Raw genomic sequence first — 19,981 nt, forward strand, 5'->3', positions numbered from 1 at the left:
GCTAGGCGATGCTCCTGAATGAAGGGAGTGCCTGCCCCCTGGCTCCTCTGCAAACCGGGCGTTCACCAGCTCCAGGCAGGACACCACCCCCCGGGGCAGGTCCGACGCGGCCGTTGGCCAGTCCCCTGCAGGACTGAGCACCTGTCAGCCTCCCCCAGGGGCCGGCCGCCTGCCCTCAGGGGTTTCACTCTGCTCTGCAGGGTCCCTCGCTGCAGGCCAGCTTGTGGACGGGCCCCTCCTCTAGAACAAGGGTCCCTGCCTGTTGGGGCAGCACGGTCGGTGAGGAAGTTAACACGGCTGCCAGGCTGTCCTGCTGCCCGGGGCAGAGCCGTGGACTAGTTATGGACGAACTGGGAGCCTGGCTGAGAGCTGGAGCAGCAGGCAGGCCCCCCCGTTTCCTGCCGGTGTCCTGCACAGCTGGGGCTCCCCGCCTGCGACAACAGGGAGACAGGGCGAGGCCGCCGGCCAGCTCGGTCCCTGCTCACCCTGCCGGCTTCCACCGCGCCACCGACACCCTCACAGCCCTGGCCCCAGGGCGTCTGCTTGGGCTGGTACCCCAAGAACCAGTGTTGAGGGAGCGCGGCGCGTGGGAGCTGGGTGCCTGTGGCGGCTTCCTCTGCTATGCTTCCCTGGGGAACGGGTTACTGTCACCAGACCCAGCACATGCAAACTGACAGACCCAGGCCGACACTGCCCCTCACGCAGGGTCCAGGTGATCCTGGGCCGGGGTCGCCCTGCCCACCCTCCCCAGGATCCCGTGTGGGGCTTCCGTCCTGTCTCCAGGCTGAGATCTCACTGAACTGCGTCGGTGCTGAAAGGAAACCCACTCTTCAGCACCTCTGCTCACACCAAAGGGGTTCTGGGGTGGTGTCGGCTTGGTTTAAGGGAAAACAGCCACAACAGCAACTTTCACATGAAGGCTTTACTGTGACTTAAAGGGTGCAGAACCGTGGCAGGAGACCACGGCCTCGCTTCCCCCGTCCTCAGCTCCTGGGTTTGGGGTCTTCTGTCCTCGGATCCAGCAGCTCCCATGTGGACGAGCCGCTCCTGTCCTGGGGAGGCAGGCGGCGCCAGGTGGGTGGATGGACAGGTGTCAGGGCTCAGGACAGGCCCGAGCTGGGGGCGGGTGTGCTCCCGGGAGAGACGCCAGCGTCTGCGACGCCAGCTGAGCCCGGCCCCGCAGAGCGCTCACCTTGATGCTGATGCCATGGACGGCCAGGTCCCTGCGTAGCGCGTCGCAGGCCTCCAGCAGGGGCTGCCGCTCCAGGAGCCGCTGCCGCCGCGCCTCCCCAGGGCCCTCCCCGGAGGCCAGAGCGAACTGGCGGACCTTCAGCCGGAAGCGGACCAGCTCCTCCACCAGGCTGTGCAGGGCGGCCGGGCTGCCTGCCCCTGGAACACACTGAGGGGTGCGGGGGTGTGTCGGGGTGAGTGGGGCAAGCGGTGTGTGCGGGGTGTGCGCTGGTGCGTAGGCGTGAGCGGGTGTGAACCCACAGCCAAGGGCCTGGGGGCACCTTCCTCCCAGTGTCCAGGCCCGGCCCCGACCTCGGCCGCAGGGTGGGCTCTGGGAGGTGCCGGCGTCCAGGCCCCGCCCCATCCCCGGCACAGGGTGGATGCAGAGGTGCCGGCGCCTAGGTGTCAGGACTGGAAGTCTGAGGAAGGCTCAGACGGGGACCAGAGGCCGGGGAGGGGCTGGGTCTCTGCCGTCCCGGGGACCCTGACGGGTGGGACCCACAGTGCTCACCGCAGCTGCTGCGTCCACCAGGGGGTTCCCTACAGGACACAAGTGGCCCGGAGCACACTGTGGTCGTGGCAGACGCTGGTCCACTCAGAACCTCGTCACTGCAGCTAACGTGCTAGCTCTCAGTGTGCGCGCGCTTTTAAGGACCGTGACACGTCTCACACATGTAAAGAGTCTGGCCTTACAGTTACACACTAAAATCAGCATTTACGAAGGGAGGAAGCGTCTGTTACATGCTGGCATGTAGCTGAAGTCCCGAAACAGGACTGAAAAGAGAGGCAAGCATACCTGTCGCTCGGCCAGAGAAATGCCCACCGTCTCAAAGAACTGCTCCACGAAGGCCACGATGGCTCCCAGCACGGCGGGGCTCCGGGGACCGCGGGGCTCCTGTGACGGCCGCCGGGGAGGGTGCTCAGAGGCCAGAGCGCGGCCCCGGCAGGTCAGCCCGGGCGGGCGGGGGACGTGGCCCCCAGGGAGGCCAGGCACATGCTCCGCGCACCTGAGCCAGCAGGTGGCCCCCTGGGTGTCAGGCGCCTCCGCGGAAGCCTGGCCCGGGGCGGGCGGGCCGGGGACCAGCTGGGGTCTCACCACGGCCTCCTCCCCTAGCTGACATCGCTGTGACCCACTGAGACTCTGCGGAGCCCGGGAGGCGACGGCATATCTCGGGCTCCTGTCCACGCCCAGGCCCCCTGTGCCCCCCTCGGGAGGTGACTGCTCATCAGGAGCCCTGGGGGCCCATGCTGGGAGCAGGGCCACCTGGGGGGCTGGCAAGCGCATCCTGGGAGTTACCTCGGAGGCCGCCTTCAGCTGCCTGTTCCCGTGGTGGACAAGGTCCATGACGGCGTCCACTGCCTGCACCGTGTCGAAGTCGTCCGCCAAGGCCGCCTGCACGGCCGCCTTGGTGCGGCCCAGCCTGGGGGAGGAGAGCGCGGGGCTGTCGTCTGTCCCCCCGCGTCCCCAGGTGCAGCCTCAGGTCCCCTGTGGGCCCCTCGCTCACACGTCCCGCAGGTCCGCCCGGCCGTCACCAGCCCCTTGGGGTGCTGCCTCCTCCCTGCCGTCCCTCGCCCTGGGACCCCCCGGCTTCCCGGGCACAGGGGAGGCCTGGCAGAGCCCGAGCAGCCCCGCGGGAGACGCAGACCTCTGCTGTGCGTGCCCCTGCACCCAGAGCCGCGTTACGCAGCACAGCCGGCCGGCCGCGGACAGACACAACGACTCCCCGCCTGCTAGTGAGCAGGAAGCCACCCACCTGCACCCCCACCTGGGGGGCCCGTGGCCAATGGCTCCCGAGACCTCGTGGGCCTGGTGCTCGACTCCGTGCTGCGCTCCACCACAGCGGCCAGCAGGCCACTTCATCTGTCTCCTCCCGACACCCCTTCCCGAGTGGCCCCGGAGGAGTCCAGGCTCACCACTCTCCAGGGCCCCCGGGGGTTACGCCAATCCCCCACACCCAGCGGCCTCAACCCCTGGTGCCCCGACAACCTCCTCCTCTCTCGCCACCGTCATCTCCCCAGCTTCTCACCATCCCTGACGTCAGCCGCAGACCCCCTCCCCATCCCACCCCCGTGTCCTGGACGTGATTCAACGGCCTCCCGGGCCCGCTCCCCACCCGCCTCACGCCTAGGGGCCCTTGCTGTGCACCCACCTCTCCCATAGCACGTCCTCCTGGATGGGCCCGCCGGCCAGCTGCCCTCTCAAGTATGCCCGCGCGTCCTCCACGAAGGCGGCCGTGGCCCGCAGCAGGCTCCTGGCCTCCAGCAGGGCGCCCTCGCTATAGTCGATGGCTGCGGGGTGAGGACGGTCACAGGTGCAGCCTCGCCCGCGGGCCAGGGAGGGGCTGCCCCCTCTGACCTTGGACCTGGAGGTGGCTGGGGGCGGCCCTGCTGAGGCTGCTGGTCAGGCCCTGGGCCCACTCAGCTCTGCCCGGCTCAGGATGCGGCAGGAGCGGCAGAAGGGGTCTCAGGCCTGAGGGCCGAGTGCTGGGGCTGCTTCCCGGGTCTCAGGGTCCCCAGGAGCCGTCAGGGACTCGGGCCATGCGGCTGGCTCACCTGACCTGTAGCTGCTCCGCAGGCAGAAGAGCCGGAAGACGTCGGGAGAGGTGGAGCGGAGAAAGTCCTGGGGGTGCACACGGGTGAGAGGAGCCACTGACCCTCCGGCTGGACATTTCCCTGCACAGCCTTCCCCACCCACCTGTGGCCGCACCCGCCCCATGCTGCACCTGCTCATCTGGCCGGACGGCCTGGCCCACGGCCTGGCTCAACCCGGAGAGGATGGGCATGGGTGCCTGTATTTCAGTGTGGTCAGCGCCTGTCTGAATCCTGCAGACTGCACTCTACTCAGAAACACTGAGCTCTGAGGAAGGTCCCCAGGCCTCACCAGGCCACCCCCGAGATCTATATGAAAACCCATCTGACCCGGTTGTCTCTGCGTCCACGTCCACCTCCTGATGCTCCTTCCCGGAGTGTGGAAAAGGGATCTTTCCCAGTCCTCTTACCCCCCACACCAGCCAAGTGGAGGCCCACCCAGGGGATGCTGCAACGTGCATGTGAATTAACGTGGTCCCAAGCCCTGGGTCTTGACCTCATGGAGATAGGCGCCTGAGTGCAGCCGTGACTACAGTGAACGCACCAGGAAGGGAAAGAGACCTGGGGACCCGGGGTGGGCCTCCTGCACAGGGCAGCCTCCACGACGTGTCGGGAACGTGGGGGCCCCGAGAGGCACCCTACCTTGATGGTGACGTAGTTCTTCAGCGACTTGGACATCTTCTCTCCTCCGCCCTTCACGTGCAGGTGCCCTGAAACAAGAGCACAGCGGCTCGTTCCTCACCAGGCGGGAAGGAGGAGCCCTTCTCAGAGCCCAGCCTCCGGGGACCCTGCCCCTCACTGCCCCCTCGTGGGCGCTGGCACAGGGCCCCCCGACCCGCTGGCCAGGAAGGGGGCCACAGCCACTGGCCGGGCGTCACAAAGTGGGGACCACCCTCCCCCTCCCATGACTCACAAACAGGGGGGACCCGACTCAGCTCCCGGGGGGGATGCCCTCTGCTTCCACGGAGCGCAGGCCTGGCAGCCCTGAGCGCTTTCCCGCGGTAGCTGTTTCACCGATGTGCCCCCACCCTGGCACCATCTCATTCCCATATATGTGAAAGACAGGGAACCCAAACCCCTTAGGACGTCCTCCAGGACCGCCTGGGTACCAGGCTCACTTCCCAGGAAACTGGTTTCTCGGCACAAGGTCTGTGCACCTCTCCTGACGTGACTCTCAGCACAGGGTCTGTCCACCTCTCCTGACGTGACTTCACCCCAGGCTGCCCAAGGCCAACTTTCCTGAGAGCTGGTTACAGGGCGGCCTCTAGAATCTGACCCTGAATACGTAACCCTAGCAGCGTGCGGCTTCCACCAAGTGCAACGGACGTTTTACAAAACCGACAACGTCTGGAGAACGGAACTCATCCGACTGCCGAACTCCACGTCCACCTCCCCGTGTGTGCGACGTCACAAAGTCGTGTCCGAGTCTGCGACCCCAAGGATCACAGCCTCCAGGCTCCTCTGTCCCCGGGATCCTCCAGGCAAGAACACTGGAGTGAGCTGCCACGCCCTCCTCCGGGGGATCTGACTGGCCCAGGGGCTGAACCGCGTCTCTCACGTCTCCTGCTTTGGCAGGTGGGTTCCTTACCACTGCGCCACCTGGGAAGTCCAGGAAAATAGATCGCTTCTCCAGGTGTCGGGACACAGCACCCTTCCTGCAGAACACAGAGCGAACCCTCCCACCCGCCAGTATCTGAGCGACGGGACCCACGCGTGTGCACACGGCCCTCCGTGAGCGCTGCCGCTGCCGCCTGCGCCTGGACTCACGGTCACCCGGGGCGCCGGCACTGACGGCAGGCCCCACGTCCTCACGAGCAACACCAGCGGTTAACACGGGGTCACCTGATCCCAGCCCAGGGACGGGAGCACTGCAGGGACGGGAGCACTGTGTCACCGGGCCCTGGGACTCCTCCCTGCATGGGCTGCGGCGCTCTGCTCTCCCGAGTCCCCCACCCGGGGGGAGATGGTTCCATGAGGCTTCTGAAGAGGTGTGGGCCCCTGACAGGAAACACGTGGGTCCTGGGGGCCCTGCCGGTCCCCGCCCGGGAGCCCCAGAGGAATGGCTCATCGAGCGCTGGGCCAGCAGGAGGAAGTGATTCCAGCCACTGTCGAGCTCCGAGCAGTGCACGAAGTGGACGCCAGACCTCAGCTCTGGCGCCGGGGGCAGCAGCCTGGCTCGTCGCTCAGCCGACCTCGGGGTAGCACCGAGGCTGGGGTCACGTGGACCATGAAGGGTCCCAGCAGGGCAGACGCTGGGGCTGGGCAGCTCAGGGCTGGAGCAGGCGTGAACTTGGGGTGAAGGAGATGCAGCAGTGAGCGCACCCCGGTCACCACGACGACCCCGCCACGGACCGGAAGCAGCTTCCGCACATGCTGAAGCCGGAGCTGCTGCCTTTAGTACCATCTAGCCAGGAAAATCTGGTTTCCTGAACCCAGGGACTCAACAGAGACAGTGCCTGTGCCCACGCCGTCGCTCACCTGCGTCTCCCGACCTGACCTGCACCAAAGCCCTGTACCCCTGCCCTCGGACAGCTCCAGGGCCTGACCGCACCTGTACGCCTGCCCTCGGACAGCTCCAAGGCCTGACCGCACCTGTACCCCTGCCCTCGGACAGCTCCAGGGCTCGTCCCAGGGTGGCCATGACAGGAGCGCGGTGGCCCTGCGACCTCCGTCAGAACGTGGACACGCTCACGCCCCCGGGGTTCACGCGGACTCCAGAGCCGCCTGCTCAGGATGCCACCGCTTCCCCACTCGCTGTGCGCTCCTGGGAGCGGACGGCTGGTGTTAATCACAAGCTGCTTAAATAGTGAGGCGGACAGTGGCGCTCTCAGAGGCTGACAGGCGCTCGTGGTGACGCTGCCACAGCTCCAGGCCGGCACAGTCACAGTCACTACGGCGGCATGCTGTCTGAGACTCCTCGTCACAGCTTCACTGAAAGGAATGTCTATGGAACAGCACTGCTTATTTTCCGAATTCTCTTCAGCTCACATTTCACTTCCAAAAAACATTTTTGGCATTCCCGTCCAAAGAAGCTCACGTGCGACCGACTGCAAGTCAGACGACTGAAGGGACAGCTGCTTCTTGCTCTCCTGGGTGATTTCGTTGCTCAGTCGCTCAGTCGTGTCCGACTCTTTGCGACCCTGTGGACTGCAGCACGCCAGGCCAGGCCTCCCTGTCCGTCACAAACCCGGAGTTTACTCAAACCCCCGTCCATCGAGTCGGTGATGCCATCCAACCATCTCATCCCGTCGCCCCCTTCTCCTCCTGCCCTCAATCTCTCCCAGCATCAGGGTCTTTTCCAGTGAGTCGGCTCTTTCGCATCAGGTGGCCAAAGTATTGGAGCTTCAGCATCAGTCCTTTCCGGGAGTGTTCAGGGCTGCTTTCCTTTAGGACGGGCTGGACCGACCAGCAGACGTGGGTGTACCCAGTGGAGCGCTCACAGAGCCGACCGGACAGAAGTGGGCAGGTGGTGGGAGCCGTCACTCACCGGAGTGCAGGAAGTAGTTCCCCCACTGCGGGCACTGGTGGAAGGCCTCGCACTGGGCGATCTCGTTCTCATGGTGTGGGAACGCCAGGTCCACGCCGCCCGAATGGATGTCCAGCTGACTTCCGAATACCAGACTGCAAGGCACGGGGCAGAGCAGGGAGTTACCCGGGTCCAGCCACACCATCTCCACACCCTTCCTGTGGTCACGCCTGCCAGCCCTCTGCACACACCAAATGGAGTCCAATTCTAAATGCGTGATAATCTGATGCACACAGAAACTGAGATTCTGTTTTCACGTCATAAAAACCCCCGAGTTCACAGCTTTTTCTCCTCGTAAAGACACTTCACTTTCTTTGCTCTGCACCAAAGATGTGGTTGTAAAAACATCAAAGCGCATGCATGCTCCACTAACCGAGCCGGGCACCACCCCAGCGTCCGGATCAGCACAGGTGAGGCTTACCTGGCGATGGTGGAACACTCGATGTGCCAGCCGGGCCTCCCGTCGCCCCAAGGGGAGCCCCAGAACGGCTCCTGGGGCTTCGCCGCCTTCCACAGTGCGAAGTCGCTGGTGTGCCGCTTGTCGGAGTCAACTGCCAACGGCAAGTGGTCCGTCAGTGGAGGGAACCCAGAGCCAACATCACAGCGGCCACGGAACAGCCGGGACGCCCGCCCCAGAGCCCGCTCCTCAGAGGCTGCCGCACGTCTCTCCCGCAGGTCTTTTCTCTTTCCCACATGCAACCCACAGCCCCTAGACCCCCGACCAAAGCACGCCAGAAGCATGCGAGCCCCCAGCCGTCACTCAAGAACATTTTTTTTTCTTATTTTTTCCAAAAAGGTGTTGCTGATGCTGGAAAGTGTACTGGACGGTCCCTCCCCACTTCCCGAACGCCAGGCCATTCCTTGCCGGCGTGGACGACCAGGGCAGCGGGAGGAAGGCCTGGACCAAAGGTGACGAGGACTGCTCAGGAGTCAGCACACAGCCGGGGACGGGACCCAACAGGACGCGGTCCGCAGGCGGGGCGGAAAACACTGCTCTGTCGGTTCTGATCGCCCGTGTTTGATTCTGTTACACAGTATCCTCTTAAAAGTGTTAACACAGTTCTATATACCTACTATTGCTTCCTATAAAACTGACTTTGACTTAACAGAACCCGGAACAGAAGACGGTATAGGAACAGACTCAAACACAGCGGGAAGGTGACAGACGCTGAAACACTCACGGGAACCTGCTAGAGGGGAAATTCACACGGCATTTACACGATAGACCCCTCAGGGGTTTAACACAAGAGCCTCAGGACAGACGAGAGCGTTAAGACGGACACACAGACAAGCGTGTGGGCAGAGACGACAGGAGGACGAGAGGCGGGGAGCCCCGAGACCTCCACGTGAGCTCTGTTCCAGAACCCCTACGTTTAAACCTCAGCCGTGACCGACATCTGGCAGTGACGTCCTCACCCCCGACCTGCCTCGGGAAGGTCTGGTTTTCTCCCCGGAAGCCCCTCAGGAGGCGGGGGGACCCACCTGGCTCTCCAACCGGCCCAGGTGCCACGCCAACCAGCTTGCCGTACCTGTCGCCTCGCGACTGCAGGTCAAAGTAGACGTTGCCTGTTTCGAAAAGGGGACGGTGAAGCCACTTCTCAGCCACCAGCACCCGCGTCTATACACGCATCACAGCTACGGAGTTAGAACTTAAACACAGGACGCAGCCTCTGGCCCAGCCGGCCCTCCCTGCCATCAGCACCCGCGTCTACACGCACATCACAGCTACGGTGTTAGAACTTACACACAGGATGCAGCCTCTGGCCCAGCCGGCCCTCCCTGCCATCAGCACCCGTGTCTACACGCGCATCACAGCTGTGGTGTTAGAACTTACACAGGACGCAGCCTCTGCCCCAGCCGGCCCTCCCTGCACGTCTAGACCGCGACCGACACCCCTGTCCTAGGGAAGCACGCGCTCGGACGTGCCACGGCCGTCCAGCAGTGGAGGTGGAAACACAAAGGGAAGGTCACTGCGTTCACTGGCGCCTGCATTCAGCTCTGGCCCCCATGTTACACACCCACCAACCGAGACGCCCCTTCCTAGTCCAGACACGAGAGCACCCTGCTGCTCAGACCACAGGCAGCTCCTCACACGTGCATCCCCGTGGGGCGCCTTCTCTGAGCTGCACGCGGGCTCCCGGGGGCCCTGCGGAGCCAGGCGGCCCCCGCCCCTCTGACCCATGAGGTGGCGGCGGGAAAGGAGCCGTGTTCAGGAGGGCTGCGGCCACGGGCACTGGACCACGCTCCTGAGGGCCGGCGCACACCACAGTCAGCGCGAGGCCGCGGTTGGCCGAGACTTCTCACCTGGACAAACCTGTAACTTCTCGCCTGCACCTGCCTAGCTCTGACCCGGCCCTAACCCTCACCTGCACCTCCCTCTCAGCCTTGAGGATGGGGGGCTCACCTTCCGTCTGCACCGCCCTTCTCGGGGGCCGTGGCCTGGACGGGGGGCTCACCTTTTGCTGTGCAATAAGCGTGCCCGTTGGCGATGAGTCTCTCGATGAAGGCGACGATCTGAGGCACGTGCTCGGTCACCCGCAGGTAGGCAGTGGGTGGGAGGACCTGCGGGAGGGCACAGACCCGCGGTCTCCCCAGCCCGGCGCAGACGGAGGCCCCGCCAGACCACCTCCGTCACTCGGCCTTCTCACCAGCCACCTACCTTCAGGGCCGCCATGTCCTGTTTGAAGTCTTCTTCATAAAGACGGGCCAAGGACGCGGGCGACACGCTCATCTGCAAGATAATGAGGCAGGGCTCCGTCTGCAGGGGTCAGGATGGGGCCTCGGAGGACGGCTGCCCCCACGGGCCCTGCTCACAGAGGGCCTTGGGCCTGCTTTCTGGTTAGACTGAAAACAGAATAAACGATGCCACGATCTCCATTAACTCAAAACAAAACCCCCAAAACGACAGTTGTCCTGGAAACTGCGGCCCGGGGATGTTTACTGAGGAGATGAACCCGGTGAGCAGTGTCTTCTTCACGGCAGTCGTGGGCAAGACAACGCACGCCTCTCTCAGCTCTCTGTGCAACATGCAGACGGGCCCACTGAATCCCCCAGATGGCCCCGGGGTCCCGTGTCCACGGTAAGACTCCGGGGACAAAGACAGCAGGTAGGGCCGCCAGGCCCAACGGCTCCTCCCGAGCGGCCCTGGTGGCGGAGCAGGCCCCTGCGAGGAGCAGTCCGCCAGCGTCCGCCAGGGCAAGGCCAAGCGAACCACAGACCAAAGCCCAGCGTCGCTGTGCCACTCTGGGAGATTCCACGGCACGCGACTGGACCCAAAGAAAAAACACTGTGCCGCTCTGGAAGACTCCACGGCACACGACTGGACCCAAAGAGCAGCAGAGGGTCTGATGAGCTGCCTGGCTTTCTGAGTTCTCCTCATGAGTTTCCTGAGCAGTATTCCTCTCCTGGGGGCGGGAGGGAAGTGTGCCCCCGCCTGGCCCTTCCCAGAAAGCAAACACCTTCTGTCTGTGCCTCCTCCCGAAACCCGGCTCGCGGCCTGCACTGGCGTCCTCGGCTAAAGCCACACGCTGTGCAGGCCCCGGGCACGCAGCGCGCTGAGCCATGATGCACACGAGTGCACACACACACGGGCACCGCCTGAGCCACGCGTGACACACGAGTGTGCACACACACACACACACACACGGGGCAGACCACGCGTGACGCCGTGCTTGAGGACACGCGTGCATATCCTGGGTGGCCGCTGCCAGCGCCTCCAGAGGAACCTGAAACTGAGCACCTCGCTCAGGCGCTGCTGAGGGCCCGCCAGACCATGGTCACGGTGGCGCCAACTGTAAACGCGCCTCCTCACTGCATCTCTAACCTGAGTCTCTCCTGTTCTGAGGGAGCTCGAACATCTCGAGTGTTTAGGGACCATCTGCATTAAACCGTCTGAAGTTAACCATGGCTCTACAGAGCTGCAGGTCCTTAAAGTCTTGTCTTATTGATACGGAGGAAGTATTTTCAAGAAAAGAGATAGACCTTTTATCCTCCATATGAATTTCACCTGTTCCCAAACGTCTTTCAACTTCATGGTTATTTTATGGCACGCAGAAAATTTCATTTTTGTATTTAGCAATCTTTTACATTTCTCAACCTTTTCTGGGTTTGGAAACAAACTTAGCAAAGCCTTCTGGACAGGTGGCTACAAAAAAGTGCCCCATGGTTTACTCTAATAATCCATGCTTCCATGTCTTTATGTGAAATCTCTGATCAGCTTCAAATCTGGTTGTGAGCCATATATCCAACTTTGGTTTACTTCTTCCCTCAGATGGTCACCCAATCGTCAGCTTCTTACTGAGTAATCCTCTGTTCCCCGCTGATGTGAAATGCCATCTTCACCAAAAACGAATTTCCAAAATTACTGTGTCTGTCTCTGGACACTCCAGCGTGTCCCATCGCCTGTCTCTTGGTTTAACTGTGAATTGGTGTTTCATCTCCTCGGTCTCCAGACACGGAAGGCAGGCAGGGGCGGGGGGAGAGGGGGCCGCTGCAGAGGAGGCTTGGTGGGGCGGGGGGTGGTCAGCATCGCCACACGGAGCCACAGGTGTGGAGGGCGCGTCGGCCTGGACCTTATGTGCAGACACACAGCTTCCCCCGGGTCTGGCCTGCGTCTACTGAGCTGTGCAAAAGGGGAAAGAGTAAAGAAAACCAAGCAACATTCTGCAGCTCCTGAGCCATTAGCACCCGGTAGGCCCTCCTCCTCTAGCCTCTACTCTTACGGACTTGCTCTGCTCGCCCCTGGGAACTCCAGATGCAAGCAGCCCCGCTCTGGTGGCAGGAAACGTGGGGTCCTCACATGCGGCTCCTCCCGCCCCCTCGGCGGGACCCTAGGGACCGTCACAGGTGACTGTGGGCCAGAAGTGGACACAAGCTGCTGCTGGCGTGGGGGACAGGGAGTCAGACCCCCAAACTGAAGCAACTGGACACGGAACCTCCGGGCCCCTGGTCCGCCCAAGAGGGGCTCACGATGCTCTCTCCACAGGACCCCCTGCAGGGGGCGCTGCTGACACGGCACTGGCCCTGAGAGCCCAGGCCCGCCCGGAGGGAGGAGACTCTGAGAGTCCTGAGGACTGCAAGGAGATCCAACCAGTCCATCCTGAAGGAAATCAACCCAGAATATTCACGGGAATGACTGATGCTGAAGCTCCAGTGCTTTGGCCACCTGATATGAAGAGTCAACGCACTGGAAAAGACCCTGACGCTGGGAAAGACTGAGGGCAGGAGGAGAAGGGGGCGACAGAGATGAGAAGGCTGGATGGCATCACCAACTCGATGGACATGAGTTTGAGCAAGCTCTGGGAGTTGGTGATGGACAGGGAGGCCTGGCGTGCTGCGGTCCATGGGGTCACAAAGAGTTGGACACGACTGAGCGACTGAGCAACAGCAACGATCAGCTGGGCTGGGCGCTATCCCAGGCAGGCAGGGGACCTTGAATGCCTGTCCAACCTTCCTCCCGGAGAGAAGGGCACGCAGGCCAGGGTTCCAAGGCACAAAGACAGTAACTCTGCTTCAATCACTGAGGCACTTAGTATCATTTTTCTTAACACAAAATGTAACCCTGCGAATATACCTTGTTTCTTTTCATTCCTCCCCCAGAAATCCTCCTGCAGCTTTTATTCCTGACAAACAATAAAACTCTGCCAGAAGTTAAAGTCAAGAAAGTGATTCAGAGAAATGAAATATAATTTAAACTATTTTAAGAGCACACACTGAAGCAGATGGCATGAAGGATACGGCCATCGTCAAAAAAAAACCTTGCCTCTGGTAAAAAGAACAGCCTTTTTGTTGGACACTAAGAAACAAATAGGTGTTTTCATAACTATGTGCTTCAGACCGTGGTTTAACATGCTGAAGTAGGATTCTATCTTCAGAACAGACAAGACTGCGTGATGCCAGGTTAGCAGCCTGCTATGTTACAAGTATGGACGTGCTCAGCTGTCAAAACTTAAAGCGCTCTCTACACTTACCATTTCTAAACCAATTCTGCCAACCTTCTCCCCCCCATCGGCCCCCACCAGCTGAGCCTCATGACAGGTGGAGAACCCACCTCTGGCTCTGAAGGGTCACAGCCGACCCCAGCGCAGCCAGCACAGGGACATACCTGGGCGGGCGACCCAGGCACCCTCCTCCTCAACCAGCCTGGCGTCCTCTCTGCCAGGGGTTACCGCCCACACACCAACACCCATCCACCTGCCGCATCAGAGTCCCCCAGCTCTCCGTCTCCCCAGCCAGCCAGGCCCGGCTCCAGCCCGCGTCCTGTTCAGCAGTGCAGGGCTGACCTCCCCATCAGGGCCCGGGGTCCTGCTCAGCGCCGCCCAGACCCCGGCAGCCTCCAGAGGGACTGGCAGGCCTGCCCCTTGCCCCCGTCTGTCCTGACCATGGACGAGAGGCCACTGCTTCCTGCATCGGATTCGCTCAAAGTCTCCTCTGGACCCCAGAACCGCCGGCCCAGTGAGTGTCTGAGCACAACCTCAGCGCAGACGGCCCCGGGCGGCCCCAGGGAGACAGCGCAGGGCCCTGGGCGGGTGGCGGGAGGTGGGCCCGCTCCAGCAGCCGGGGCAGCCTACCTGCTTCCCGCTGCCACCTCCCACGCCCCCTCAGCTCCCCACTCACGGCGCCCACGGCCACGCCAGCATCACGTGACCTCGCGCTGCGCTTCCATGGTGGCCAGGGCGGACACCTGACCCTAGGGGACACCAGGCACAGGTCGCGGATCTGGAGATCAGACAGAACAGTGTGGAGAGTCAGCGCCGGGGAGACCAGGGGAATCGCTGAGTACCCCCGACACACTCCCCCGAACGCTGAATGAAGGCAGTCAGTAGGAAACAGGAAGACGGGCTTCCTAGAAAATAAATCTGAGAGAAAATGACAGAACACGGGAGGAATGCAAGAGTCCAAAAATCAGGACGGCGAGTTCAGATATGTCCCTGGGGTAGAATGCTGCCTTTTAAAATGTTGATGAGTGCTTAAGAACATGAGAAAACACTCAAAATACAGTAAGTGGGAAAAGCAGGTTGCAAAACAGTGTAAAGAATAAACTGGCTTTCCAGAAAACTCTATATATGCATTCAGACGCTTTTAAAGTTATAGGACGTAAAGCCCTCAGCACGTTTTTCTATAAACTAGACACTTTAACAAGTTTTTATATATCTTTAGAGACAAGTGTTATATGTGTGCGTGCATGTTAAAGTGCTTCAGTTGTATCTCTTTAAAACCCTATGGACTGCAGGTTCCTCTGTCCATGGAATTCTCCAGGCACGCCCTCCTCCAGACGATCTTCCCACCCAGGGATCAAAGCCCCACCTCCTCCATCTCCTGCACTGGCGCGTTCTTTACCGCTCGTGCCACCTGGGAAGCCCCAGCTGTTACATACAGTCACGTACAAATGTTATACACGGCTGCTGATTATAAAACACAGAGGAGGTGAACCTTTGAAAGTAGACTTTTAAAAGTACAACTACAGGAAATGCCTTGGTCACCAGTGGACAAGACCCTACGTTCTCATAGCTAAGGACACAGGCTTAATCCCTGGTCGGAGAACTAAAATCCCACAAGCCTTGTGATGCGGCCAAAAAAAAATGAAATAAAAAATTCTCAAGTAAAAAAAATAAAAATGTAACAAAATACTTTATTTAATCCCTATGCTAGAAATCCCCCGCAAGAGGTCCTCTAAATGCCACATGAGATATAAGAGGAGTGTCCTGTTTATATAACAAGTAAGAAAATCAAACCTCACAGGAGCGAAATTCCCAAGCCAGCCTCTGAGTTCCCCTGTAACAGGGAAGGAGATACATCCCGCAGGCCGACAGGGCAGGGAGGGCCTGGACTCAGCCCGGGAGGTGTCCTCGGGATGGGAGGATTAGGTAAGGGCGGAGTCGACCACACTTCTCAGCAGGGTGAGGAGACCTCTCTGAACAGCCTCACGCGGTCACGTGTGGACAGCAGGTGTGAGAAGTCTCGCGAGGCGCAGACAACTGTGAGGTGGGGTCGGCCCACTCACCGGTCAAAGCCCTGCTCCGCGTGGCCCTCGCTCACCTCGTTGGCGCGTCTGATTATCTTATCGTCCACGTCTGTGATTCCCATCACCATGACGACGGTGCACCCGAACACCCTGCTGAGGATCCTCTGAATTATATCAAATCTGACGTAGGAGCTGAAAGGAAGAACATTACAGCACCTTTCATCCTGAAAGCCACTACTGCGATCTTCAAAGAGTGTGCTCCCTTTACCGTGAGGCCACACAACTGTGTGATCAAGGACGTTCAAGGGCAGCTGCAAAAGGAAAAGCCTTTCACCGGCCCTCTTGGGTCTGCGTGAGAAAACTAAGGCGCTGCCTCAATTTCAGGACCCAACACGAGCACTTTTAACTTTGAGCTGTTGTCTGAGTGAGTTTACACCTGCTCCACTGTGTAAAGGTTCACTCGTGACACAAAGTCAGGAGGCGGCCAAGAGGCTGGGTGCTTTTACCGCCCGTGTTCATGCTCCAGGATAACTAACCTCTGCCCGTGACAAGAGACAGAAGGAGATAATAAGTCAAGACAGAGATGATCCCATCAAAGCTGGAAAGGTCACTCCCAGGAAGTGTGCAAGCGGCTGTGGAAAGTGGGAACTCCAGCTTACGGGCAGGCTGCACGGGAGCAATGCAGACTTGAAAAAGCAAGGGTTTAAAATCCAGCTCAGGTCAGTCGCTCAGTTGTGTCTGACTCTTTGCGACCCCATGGACTGTAGCACGCCAGGCCGCCCTGTCCATCACCAACTCCTGGAGCTTACTCAAGCTCATGTCCATCAAGTCGGTGATACCATCCAACCATCTCATCCTCTGTCATCCCCTTCTCCTCCTGCCTTCAATCTTTCCCAGCATCAGGGTCTTTTCCAGTGAGACAATTCTTCGCCTCAGGTGGCCGAAGCATTGGAGTTTCAGCATCAGTCCTTCCAACAAATATTCAGGACTAATCTTGGATTAAAATCCAATATCTACTTAAAATCTCAAGAAACTAGATTCCCCATAAGAGCAACCTTAACTTTCCGGGTCAGCCAGTCTCATGCTCGTCTCTGTTATACACGCGGCCTCTCTGAACTTGGGTTCATAACATCATTTTCCTTTGAAAACAAAGCTCCTCCTCATTGTATCCCTTGTGTTTCCATACCCACCCACCCCAGACATAGCTGACGCCAAATTCTAGGGCCAAGCCATCTCTGAAACGCCTTCCCAAGAAACTAAGAGGTTAAACATCCCTTCGAAGCCTCAGACTGCCAATTCACAAACTGGACAAAAGTCTACTATTTCACAAGGCTGTGGTACGTAATCTCAGTGCCTGCGCAGCAGAAATTTCAGCTAATTCTGATTATAAGTATCATCCCAGTGCCTCTCATTGTCAGGTCAGGAAAACACTGCAAGAAATGAGATTTTAAGGATGAAGTTAACAAGAACTTAAAACAGACGGAAAGAAAAAGTCGAATCACACGTGTGGCTGAAGGAGCTGGTGGGGAGGGGCAGGTGCTGGGGGGCCCGATACCCGAGGGTGGCCGCTCCCCGGGTCTCACCCGCCCTGTGGGCACCTTGGGAGCCCAGGGGTGGGTCCACTCACCAGGCTTCGGCTGCTGCACCCGTGGGAAACTGGATTCTGCAGCCGGCCTGGCTCAGCACTGTCCACCTGGGACCCTTCCCGGGTTACACTTAGGAGGTAACAGCACCACCAGCTGGCGTGGTGAGAGAACTGCACTGGCTGGGGTTTGCGGAGTTTAGAACAGTGCCCGGCACAGAGTGCTGTCCAGTTAAGCGTCTGTCTCTTTAAAGCAGAGGCAGGTGGGGAGGAAGGTGTGGAGGAAGGTGTGGAGGCAGGAACCTGCATAGTGAGCAGGGGCAGACCCGCAGAGGAGGCGGTCTTGGGCTTCCGGCTTTTGACCTCAAGAGCAGTGGACTGTGCCTGACCGTCCCAGCCCGAGACCACAACCTTTTCCAATGTCTTAGGTTTCTGCCTCACTAGGGACACCCCCACTTGATGACTCTTCCTGAGTGGTGGGTGCCCAGAGCGGTCACCCTGGCCAGGGAGCCAGACAGGCTTCTGGGGTGCTGGGAGCGCTCTCTCGGTCTGGGGGCCGTGAGCATCGGCTGGGCTGCACACTGCAGGTCGGCACGCTTGTCCATATTGTGAAGGACGAGCACAGATCGCAACCGATGCTCCTGGGTAAAAAATAAGGGCGAGGCTGCCTCGCACCCCCTTCCTTTCAGAACTTCTTCTTTAGTCCTTTCAAAATGTACCTAAATGTTCCTTATTCAGTCTCACAACTCATGAAGTTTCAAGGACCCAGAAGCCTTCTCTTTGAAATGAAGTTACCAAGAAGGTCACTTTCACCACTTAACAGGAGGGGCCTAGCCTGTGGGACTCCGGGCTGTAGACCTGCCTGAACCAGAGAGCTGGGCCCACCCAGCTCACATGAAACCTCGCCAGTTCCTGCTATTTCTGTGATCCTTTCAGCGGCGCACCCCATACTCCTTTCATTCTCCTTCAATAACAAAAATGCTTTCTCTTTGCCTTTGAGGAGAGCTTTTCCAGGGTAGGACAAACAGTAACCTCTACTGTTTCCGGTGTTTCCCCAACATATTTAATACCTCAAAAAAGAGATCAAAATATGCTTTTTATAACTAATAGTACTTTGGCCACCTGATGCAAAGAGCTGACTCACTGGAAAAGACCCTGATGCTGAGAAAAATGGAGCAGGGAGAACAGGGCAACAGAGGATAAGATGCTTGGATGGCATCACCTAATCGACAGACATGAGTTTGAGCAAGCTCTGGGAGACCCTAAAGGACAGAGAAGCCTGGCATGCTGCAGTCCATGGGGTCACAAAGAGCTGGACACGACTGAGCAACAACAAATTAATAGTAAGTTAGCCCAAAATGAGGAGGGGAAAAAAAAAGACTACTAGTCTATTTATTTTGTTATAATACACACAAAAAATTCAGGTCTTGCTGGGTGATGCATAATTTCTAAAATACATACTAAATAAAGGTAACTTTTAATCTAGATCTGAAAGATAAATTTAAGAGATGCACAAGAGAACAGACAAAATACTAGGAAAAGCAGCAATTTGGACAAGCCTAGGAGACAGATTTAAAAGACAGAGCGAGCACGCGTGGGGCGGTCAGAGAGCTCGGGCTCCAGCTCACCCGCCACGCTTCCTACCGGGTGCCCTCCCACGGGTCACCTATCCTGGAGAACAGGAGGGCCTTTGGCAGCCTTCCCACATCAGGGACTGGGCTAAGCAGCACTTTGTGGGCTTTATTTCATTAAACTGTCGAGATTCAAAAGAAGAATATTATTATCCCTATCTGAAAGACGAAGAAACCAGGACTCAGTAATAAAGTGACTTGTCCAAAGTTGGGAAGTAAATGGGGGACAGGGGGAGGGGGCGCGGAAACACCTGACCAGCTGACTCAAGGGCCCTCTGAAGGGCCTCATCCCACTAAACACAACAGGAAGCATCTGATTGCAAACGGTCCTTTCCCTTGCTCTCACTGTGTCCCTGAGTCTCCTCACCTGAAATGGCACCAAGTGAGGATGTAATATGTATGCTTCCCACAATGCCTGGAATACATTAACTACTCAGGATTCTTAAGTTGTCACTTGAGGGATAGGAAAAAAAAAAAAAAAAAACCCTGCAAAAGGTTTTCTTTCCAAAACAAACGGTTGCTTAAAGGGTGAAAATTCAGCGTCAGGACACTCACCAAGCATGACCCAGGTGTGCGTGATCGTAGACCGTTGGTCCGCAGCTGTACCTGGGGACAGAGGGAAGACCCACCATGTAAAGCAAACTTGCAAGACAGAACGCCACGTTCTCAGTCATAATCAGCATATAACCATGTCTCTTTGTAAAAAAAGAAAAGAAAGGTAACCGCTTTGGGGGATGCGTACCCGGGGATGTATGACCCTCGGATCACTAAATTCAGCGCCAAATCCGTGAAACGCTGGGACTACCCGAGGGTCTTTACAGGTGCCGCCGGAGTACTTCATCACTCATTAGACGCCTGCACCTGAGGACGCAAGCCCGCGCCCCACGCAGGGCGCCCGCCTCCGAAAGGCTGGGTGCAGCCCCTCCCGCCCCGCCGCACCCCCGCTCCCCGAGTCCCGGCGGGCTACCAGGAGGCGGCGTCCGCTCGGCTCACAATCAACGGGTCCTTCCTCCGAGTGAGGCTGTTGTACACCTTGACGCCCGTGTCGTAGCCCGTGGGCTGCAGCCAGCCCTGCCCGCGCGCCCCCGACGCGGAGCGGCCCGGATCCGGGCCCCGTGCGGCCCGGAGCAGCCAAGCGCCCCCGCAGGCCCGGCGCGTCCCCAGCATGGCCGGCGCGCAAGGCCCGCAGGCCACGCCCACGCCGGGGGGGGGGGGTGTCAACAGGCCACGCCCACCGGAAGGCCCGGTCGCCCCGCCCACCCGGAAGAGGCAGGCAAGAGTTCGCCGCGGCGCGGGGGGCGGGGCCGCGGCGCGCGGGGGGAGGGGAGCGGCAGGCTTGGGTGGCGGCCCCGCCCCGGGGCGGTGGGCAGAGCTCCGCCCTTCTCGTCCGGGGCGGCGCTGGACTGAGCTGACTCGGTGCAACCCCGGGCCGGGCCCGCGCGCCGCAGGACCCAGTGCCA

At 59.7% G+C, this 19,981-nt stretch overlaps 1 protein-coding gene across 4 annotated transcripts; it reads right to left on the reverse strand.

Annotated features, from left to right (window-relative positions):
* Positions 1-904: 904 nt before the first annotated feature.
* Positions 905-19,715, reverse strand: CARS2 (cysteinyl-tRNA synthetase 2, mitochondrial). 4 transcript variants are annotated; one of them, XM_027557967.1, is made up of 16 exons: positions 19,489-19,715; positions 19,077-19,127; positions 15,383-15,500; positions 13,961-14,062; positions 10,005-10,076; positions 9,802-9,907; positions 8,828-8,911; positions 7,767-7,896; positions 7,307-7,440; positions 4,462-4,529; positions 3,784-3,850; positions 3,381-3,519; positions 2,528-2,651; positions 2,027-2,125; positions 1,193-1,399; positions 905-1,052 (listed from the first exon to the last, which is right to left on the reverse strand). In XM_027557967.1, the coding sequence occupies exons 1-16, from the start codon at positions 19,686-19,688 to the stop codon at positions 984-986; spliced, it is 1,770 nt and encodes a 589-aa protein (XP_027413768.1). In that variant the 5' UTR covers positions 19,689-19,715; the 3' UTR covers positions 905-983. The 4 variants fall into 4 exon arrangements, with proteins under 4 accessions (XP_027413768.1, XP_027413771.1, XP_027413769.1 ...); XM_027557970.1 differs by lacking the exons at positions 2,027-2,125; positions 19,489-19,715 and adding exons at positions 1,950-2,004; positions 19,264-19,423; XM_027557968.1 differs by lacking the exons at positions 2,027-2,125; positions 13,961-14,062 and adding an exon at positions 1,950-2,004.
* Positions 19,716-19,981: the final 266 nt, after the last annotated feature.

The sequence above is a fragment of the Bos indicus x Bos taurus genome, chromosome 12 (genome assembly GCF_003369695.1).
Source record: "Bos indicus x Bos taurus breed Angus x Brahman F1 hybrid chromosome 12, Bos_hybrid_MaternalHap_v2.0, whole genome shotgun sequence".
In the NCBI taxonomy this organism is placed as follows: Eukaryota; Metazoa; Chordata; class Mammalia; order Artiodactyla; family Bovidae; genus Bos; species Bos indicus x Bos taurus.